The sequence below is a fragment of the Monomorium pharaonis genome, chromosome 10 (assembly GCF_013373865.1).
Source record: "Monomorium pharaonis isolate MP-MQ-018 chromosome 10, ASM1337386v2, whole genome shotgun sequence".
NCBI classification, from domain to species: Eukaryota; Metazoa; Arthropoda; class Insecta; order Hymenoptera; family Formicidae; genus Monomorium; species Monomorium pharaonis.
In genome coordinates this window covers 15542172-15550236 of record NC_050476.1, presented here as the reverse complement: position 1 = coordinate 15550236, position 8065 = coordinate 15542172, and the positions used below count along the sequence as shown (strand labels likewise).

Sequence of the window (8065 nt, the reverse complement as noted above, 5' to 3'; positions counted from 1 at the left end):
TTAACCATTTAAACGCTTTAAAGTATTAATGCTAAATAGATCGCAATTTTCATTAAATTATTAAGGTTATGGAAAAAGATAAATTTAACAATGAAATTAATACGTAAATAAATTAATGCTATTTATTTTTAATATGTTTTACAAAATTTAATTGCTTTTATAAAAAATAATATAATTGCGTCAGTTTATAACATATAGGTATATGTAGACAATAACAAGTACCCATATCGATGAGTCAAATTGGCGTAGCAGATAGAGTACAAAGTTCGTAATCCTAAGGTCCCGGGTTCAAAACCCACCAGCGGAAAGTAAGAATGAAATAAAATAATATAATTTAAATTTAATTAATTAATAAAAAGTCCTAAATTGTCCTAGTATGTACTGTTGATAAAAATAATTAAAAAAAAATGAAATTTTTATTTTAAATTTTTATTTCGTCAATTATTTATCGAGGCTCCATGAAGCCTCTACTAATGATCCAAAAAACATTCGCCAGTCATCCACCGAGGTTTCGTGAAGCCTCTATCAATAATCCACACAACGTCTAATAGACCTTTTTAATGACGTCTAATAGAGGTCTAATAGACGTACGCAGTGCGGAACTGTGGATTTCTAATGGCTCTATATTGGACGTCTAATGGACGTCCACTGGAAGTTCAAACTTCCATGGCAGACGTCTAATGGACATCTATTGGAGGTTTTATTTCTATTTGGGTAATCCGTTTTACTCTGTGCGCATGTGGGACTCACTTGTTGATAATTCACTCGCTAATAACGTCTCCCCTAAATCTAGCTTATTCATGTGCACTTGACTGTATGTATAACCATAATTAATAAAACCAGTCGATTTTTGTTATTGTCCGGTAAACGCATATTATGTGAAAGTAATGTGTTTCTTCGGTTTTCAGTCGCCAAATAATTAATCGACAGTGACTAATTAATTAATAGATTCATTTGTAAAGTCATCGATTATTTGCTATCGATGTGTAACTGCGTGTTATGTAACGGTAATTTGTGTTTCTTCGAGTGGTATTCAGTTGCCGGATAATTAATCGATCGCTCGATAGTGATTAACTAATGATATTGTTAAATAAAATCAGTTGACTGCTTGATATTGTATAGTAAACGGGTATTGTGTGATAGCGATATATTTTTGTCTTCGAATGATTATCAGTCACAGAAATAATCAATCGAGAAAGTAATTAAAAGATTAGAATTGTGATAATATAATGATTGACTAATAAATTCGTCAGCAAATTTCTCGTTTTAATTGAGTGTAAAGTCAGTATAATTGAAGTCAGTGTAACTAAAAAAAATTCTTATGTGGAACTCGATTTAAGATTCATCGGAAAATTTATTCGTCTCAAGAAAGCAGCAGATCATGTTATGATCATGAAGTTGTCAAATCATAATTGCAAGTAAGTGAATGAGGGAGAGAGAGACAAAGAGAAAGAGAGAACTTTTTATTTTTTAAATGTCATATTCTTAATTTTGTTTTCAGAAGATTTGTCCTTTTCTAATACATGTATGAACGCGTATTATGTATAAATATTGATTGATCACGTCAAGTGCCTCGCGTAAACGCTCTGAGTCGCGCCCTTGTCTACCTTTTGTACGCGACTCGTAATAAGACAACTATTTTTTTAATACTTTAAAACTAAACTTTAGGCAAAATTTTGAGAAAGGAAAAATCATCTTACAATTAAGTCAAGAATACGACAGTTTAAGGACAAAAAGTTGTTTTAAATCTGCTTTGTATAAGTATTTATACAATAGCCAAGTTTGTCAAAAGTAGATGTCAAGTGCTATCAATCATTGTCAGCAAAAGACTACAAGTTGTACAAGTTCTTCCATTTTCTTCTTCCTCTCTTTTCCCCTTCTTTCCTCTCTCCTCTCGCTTCTTCCTTCTCTCTTCGTTCTCTCCACCCTCGCTTCTTATTCTATACTCCTTTCGTCCAATCTCCTTCCCTCTCCTCTGTCTGTCTGCCACCTGTCACAAATTAAAAACATATTTTATTAAGCTTGTACCGCCATCCCCTCCTTACTTTCTCTTCTCTTCTTCCTTTCCCTCCTCCCTCCATCTACATCCCTCTTCATCCCAACTCCATCTCCTCTCATCCACCCACAGCCCTCTGTTCGCTACTACCACCTTCCTTCCCTTCGCCCTCTCCCTTCTCGCCGCTTCCACTATCCTCCACCTCATCCTTCTCTCCTCCATCGTCAGGTCCTCATCCACTCCCACTCCTCATGTCCCCTTCACCTCCCCTCCTCTTGCTAGAATCTCCTCTCTGTCCGCTTCTCTTACTATTTCTGTTATCAGTACCCACCTTCCCCCCTTCCCCTTCCTTTCTTCCACCCTATCCATTGTTACCCTTCTTCCCAACACCCGCTCCATGATGCCCTCCACAAAGAACCTCCTCTCCTCTCCATCCTCCCCCTCTACCCCTCTCCATACTACATTCTTCTCCCTTCTCCTTTTGTCCTCTTCTTCTCCTCCTGCCCTCCTTCTTTCCTTCTGCGTGGCTCTCTCTCTCCTCCAGTCTGCTCCTCGTCCTCTCCTTCCTTCTGTCTGTCCTCTTCTCCCAATCCTCCCCCTTCTTGACTTGCTCCGGCTCCTCTCTCCCCTCATTTCTGCTCCTCCCTTCTTCTGTCACCTTCTGCCCATTCTTCTTCCTCTATACCTCTCTCCATTCACTTTCCCCCTTTTCCTTTACTACGTCCTTCTGCCACTTCTTCAGCGTCATCCCTCTTTCTTCTTCCTCCTCTCTCCTTCTCTCCTCTCCTTCTCTCCTCTTCTTCTGTCTCTCTCTTCCACAGCCTCTCCTCCTCCGCCTCCACCTCTCTCCACCACTCCTCCATCATCTATTCCGTCACCTCGTTCATCTTTCCCCTCCTCTCCTTGTCTTCCTCTCCTCTGACCCTCAACCCCTCTCCTCCATCTGTCTTCTTTTCCCTGCTCTTCACCTCTTCTTTCTTCCTCTCACCTTTTATCTTCCTTTCCTTTACCTCTCCTTCCTCCTCCGTGACCTTCCTCCTTCTCTCCTCTTCCTTCCTCTCCTTGCTGTCCCGCTGCTTGTCTCCGCTCTCTCTCCTCTTGAATTCTCCATTTCCAACCTTCTCATCTGTTGATCCCTGCTCTTCTTGTCCCTCCGTCTTCTCTTCCCTTCTGCTCTCCTTTTGTTCTCTCTTCTCTCCAGCTTTCCCCTGTCTTTCCTCTTTCTCTATCCAACTCCTCCATAACCCCACCAAGTCCACTATACCTTCTCTTATTCCTCTCAATTCCTCTCTTATTTTCCTCAGCTCTCCGCTTTCCATCTTTCCGTCTTCCACCTTTTTTTCTCTATCTCTATCCTCTCTGCTTTCTTTGTTCCGCTTCTCGCTTTTCACCTCCTTTTTCACTACCATCTCTAATCACGTCACCTCGTGCTTCCCTTCTCCCTACTCCTTCTCGATGTTCAATTCTTCTCCATCTTTTCACTCTCGAACTCTCCACCAATCTCCATCTCATCGACTTATCGATATCTCCGATTCTACCAATCCTCTCCCTCTCCCGGTCCTTCCGCCAATCCGTCTCTCTCCTCGTATATCGATATCTCGCATCCGTCACTCGCTCCTTCCGTCCGCCGCGCCATCTGTCCAGACCGCTTCTCTGCTTCCTTCCGATCCTGCGCCTCACGCTTGTACTGTACCACATGGGTTTGCGACTTTCCACGCTGTTCGTTTCCAATGTTTTTATATCAACCAAATAGTGACGCAAAATTGGTGGGTTAGAATAAGAAAAAATTATGGGGAAGAGTGCAGGGGGAGGGGCGAAGCCCTCCCCTGCCCACGCGTCCCTTTTGGCACCTCCCTGTGTGTGTGTACGTGTGTGTGTGTGTATGTGTGCATGTGTATATATGTTGTTCTATTTTACATGAATATTTTTCAAACTTCTTTTGTTAATAACTCTTTAACGAACAATAATCGCCGATTAAGTTATAAGGAAAAGTTACTCAGGGTCATGTCCTTGACAACATATGTCAAGGTCAAGGTCATTGGCGCGATGTCTCTTAATCTAAATAATTACTATATTTTTAAACTTCTTTTGTTAATAACTTTTTAACGAACAATGACCACCGATTAAGTTATAAGGAAAAGTTACTCAGGGTCATGTCTTTGACAACATATGTCAAGGTCAAAGTCATCGGCGCGGTGTCCCTTAATCTAAATAATTACCTGATTCACTATGATCCATGCCCTGATCCACTATGACCCATGTCGGGGGTACAGTGGATTATTTGACATAATTTCGAAAAAATACAGTAAAAAGTAGCTTACTGAGATTAATTTTTCTACTCTAGAACATGTTACTATAAAGTATAAACGGTAAACTAAAAAAAAAGAATGTTTATGAATGCCAAAAATTATAGAGATATGTTAACTGAAAAAAAGTGATCCACTGTGCCCCACGCTCCCCTACTGATATGTTAAAAATCTCCCAGATAGCCAAACCTGAAAAACCAGATTACGCGTAGAGTCTGCTATAAATTTCTGATACCAAAAAGGCAACAGACTTCACACAGACTCTGTAATATCTGATGGTGTCGACAAACTGCTGCTAGAGATGTGACAAAATCTATTGACATTCCATGTCAACAAATTGGCGGCAGAAATGAAACAGAATCTGCTGACAGATCCTGGCGACAGACTGGCGGTAGAAACCGAACAGAATCTGCGCAAGGCAACCTTTGACGGCAAACTGTCTGCAGAAATTGAGCAGAATCTGCGCAATGCAACCTGATGGCAAACTATCAACAGAAATCGAGCAGACTCTGCTCTTTTGTATATTTTAAATTGTGACGTCTTTACTCCTTGGCGAAAATAAAAATTGGAGCGTAAAGCTGGGTATACACTTAGCGAACGAACACCGAACGAACAGCGAACGCGAAACTTCGTTATTGTTATTCGGCAAATGTATACGCCAAAGCGAATGCGAATAGAATGTTCGATTCGCGTTCAGCTCGATTCATTCATGAGGCGGTACATCAAAGAGAATTCATGCGCGAATGACAATAACAAAAGTTCGCATTCGCTGTTCGTTCGCTAAGTGTATACCCAGCTTAAGTCGAACGTAAGGGGAAAATGACCGAAATGTAAACGAAATTTCTAGGAGGCGATCTCTCTTTGCCAATTAACGCTTCCTAAAAGTTTCGTTTACGTTTCACTCATTCTGCTCTTATATTCAATTTACGTTTCAATTTTTTTCGTCAAAAAACTGAAAATCTTTAAAAATGACATTTATATTTTTTTTAATCAAAATAATTTCAAAAAATTTTATTAATACATTTTATATATTAAACAGTAGGTATATATACACAAATAAATACATAAATTATTAAATACACAAATAAATAAATTATATTTTTTAATAAAAAAATACATACAAATAAATTACAAAGTAAGTATACAAATAAATATATATGTATCATTTACAAAATATAACATATATCAAATAAAAGAAAAATCCAAATGTAAAATAAAATTTAGTAATTTAACTTAAAAGTATTTTATATTACAGGTTAATCCTCCTCTGGTCTTTCGAGTGAAAAGATGCACCTCTGTCACAAAGTCCTAAATCTTTCTCTCTTTGGCAAATCTAAACAGAACAAAACACAAAATTTTAAATTTAACTTTTGTAAGAACAGAGAGTAATGTCTGTTTGTATCAATACTTCTTTTATCGCATATTATACAGCTTTTGAATATATTGGTACAAAAAGACATCACATAAAGGAAAAATAATATTTAAAAAAACGTGTTGTAGCACTTTTTTGAAATATTAACTATCCAAGAAGCTTCGATAGTTATTATTACAAAAGTGTTACAAATATTAATGTCGTAAACAACAAAAGATATTGAAAAGTGTCAATTGCGATAACCGAGATGATTCCCGTAGAATCAATATAAATGGCACTGAAAAGTGCCGATTGATTGATCTCCACTAGAGCTGTGCGAGGAAGGTTTAATCCCAAAATAGATACGTAAAATCGAGCCAAGTAAACGTTATACCGCAACACCTAATTTTGAAATCAGTTTCGGTGTATGCAGTGCTAAAAAGAACCCGCAGTTCACTCATAAAACAGACGTAAAGATACACACACTAAAAAGTCACGTCCATGTACGGTTGGTGCTTTACATGTATGTGATTCTCGATAATGTGCGTAATCTTTTCATCTGTTTTATTGGTAAACCGGCGTCATTGGACATAACGATTGCTTGGATCAATGTTACATTCCGAGTTGAGACAAAATACTTTCTCACACAGCTTAGCATCTACCGAGACCGGTTGGCATTAAAAAATGCCGATTGTATCTTCTTTCGTTCCGTGGACGTCGTCGCGATGACCTAGTCATCCTTCCCTCTATGTTGGTGAGCAGAGTGAGTAGCAACGTCTCCAGGGGAGTATCTGTAACTATACATAAATAATTACCATATCATCATGTATATCTGTGTCTGTATATGCGCGTGGTGTTCGCTATTCTTATAATATTATATATTACTCATCATTATTGACATATAATTACCATTATTAATTGTTATTTGCTTCCTCTTCTTGTTCTCGTTCGGGCTCGTCGTTCCAAAAATTACGATTCCTTGGAACCGGCATGCGTGCACGTGGACCTTGCAACTTGGTTCTTGCCCTTTCCTTTGCAGCCCGGAGAGCTTCCTTCGCCTGGGTTTGAAATTCCGTACGAGTCGGCTTTGGGAAGTGCCGGTTTTTACATACAGCGTCTGCAAAAAATGTTATATACACTATTAATTAATAAGACCTGGTAATAATATTAATGCATATTTAAAAAGAAGGCTCGTACCATAAATAGCAATAATTAACCGAGCGTTATATAATGGCCGTTGCGCTCCTTCACGCTTTTCGCGGCCCCACCATGTGAACGACGGTGTTACAGTATCCTTCAAAGTCTCTTTTAGACACAGATTTACTGCCTCTTTTAAATTAAAGCCGCCTATATAACAAAGATAATTCACCTAAACAGAGTACATACAGATTACATAATGTTGACACATATTAAGTTCACACTCATTTCTAAAGTACAATAAGTTAATGAGTGAGTGAGCGAGTGAGTAAGTAAGTGATTGAGAGTGAGTGAGAGAGAGAGAGAGACAGAGAGAGAGAGAGAGAGAGAGAGAGAGAGAGAGAGAGAGAGAGAGAGAGAGAGAGAGGGAGAGAGAGAACATATAAGATAAAATAATTCCGATTTCCTTATCACTTACGACATCATTATAATCATCTTCATTCATATTTTCGAAATCATCCATTTCGGCTAGAGATGATATTGGGAGAACTGCAGGCTTTCGTGGTACACCTTGATTATTCGGTTGTACGCACTTCAAAATATTTTGAAGTAAAGTATTCGTCCTTCTGTAAATAAGAGAAAAATGCAAAGAAAAATTATAGTATTGCGAAGGTGTATATACATATATGTGTGTTGCATATATTAATAAATACAAATTACATCTCAATTACATACTTGAATTCTGCCTCCATCCGATCCATGCGTTCGTGCAACATGTTAATTGACCTGTAAAAATTAATTGACAATTATTCATGCACCTGTGATTATAAAAATGAATGTAAAGAATTCACCCCTAACACGTTGTTTCATGGTGTTATTACTATTACTATTGTTTTATTTTTACAATTGTAACTATATATGTATGAATTTACCGATTATTTATATCACTTGTCCGTGCTGATGTTTCATAATTTACATGTTGATTATTATGCATTGTACAGCTTCTCGTATTTGCCTGAAATTGAATTTCGTGTGCATTATTATTAAAAATGACTCCATCTGTATGTGTATCTGTCAAAATGGGTGCAGAAGAATCTGAAAAATTATTGTTATTGTAGGTGTCTAATGTGTGTGAAGTGGAAAGCGTTGTGTATGTAGTTGATGTAGGTGGAACATATGTGTATGATGGTGCGTTTTTGTTAATTGTGTGTGAAGTTGAATGTGCTGTGTATGTATTTGTTAATGTAGGTGGAGTATATGATGTGTGTGATGATG

General features: G+C 37.9%; 2 protein-coding genes across 2 annotated transcripts; both read right to left on the bottom strand.

Moving 5' to 3' along the window:
* Window positions 1–2862: 2862 nt before the first annotated feature.
* Window positions 2863–3405, bottom strand: LOC118647525 (nucleolar protein 58-like). The gene has a single exon (XM_036292573.1). The coding sequence runs from the start codon at window positions 3403–3405 to the stop codon at window positions 2863–2865; it is 543 nt and encodes a 180-aa protein (XP_036148466.1).
* Window positions 3406–5942: 2537 nt separating this feature from the next.
* On the bottom strand, window positions 5943–7833 carry LOC118647699. The gene is made up of 6 exons (XM_036293080.1): window positions 7723–7833; window positions 7526–7576; window positions 7269–7416; window positions 6851–7022; window positions 6563–6770; window positions 5943–6450 (listed from the first exon to the last, which is right to left on the bottom strand). Exons 1-5 carry the CDS (start codon window positions 7782–7784, stop codon window positions 6568–6570), a joined length of 636 nt encoding a protein of 211 aa, XP_036148973.1. The 5' UTR covers window positions 7785–7833; the 3' UTR covers window positions 5943–6450; window positions 6563–6567.
* Between the last annotated feature and the right edge of the window lie 232 nt (window positions 7834–8065).

What these genes read in the sequence shown, in the direction of transcription:
- LOC118647699 (XM_036293080.1), bottom strand. Translation starts at nt 7,784, where the DNA reads ATGCATAATAATCAACATGTAAATTATGAAACATCAGCACGGACAAGT. An exon ending in ACAAGTGATATAAATAATCG is followed by an intron (nt 7,577 to 7,722) that starts GTAAATTCATAC and finishes TAATTTTTACAG; the next exon opens with GTCAATTAACATGTTGCACG. An exon ending in GTTAATTATTGCTATTTATG is followed by an intron (nt 6,771 to 6,850) that starts GTACGAGCCTTC and finishes CATTTTTTGCAG; the next exon opens with ACGCTGTATGTAAAAACCGG.
- LOC118647525 (XM_036292573.1), bottom strand. Translation starts at nt 3,405, where the DNA reads ATGGTAGTGAAAAAGGAGGTGAAAAGCGAGAAGCGGAACAAAGAAAGC.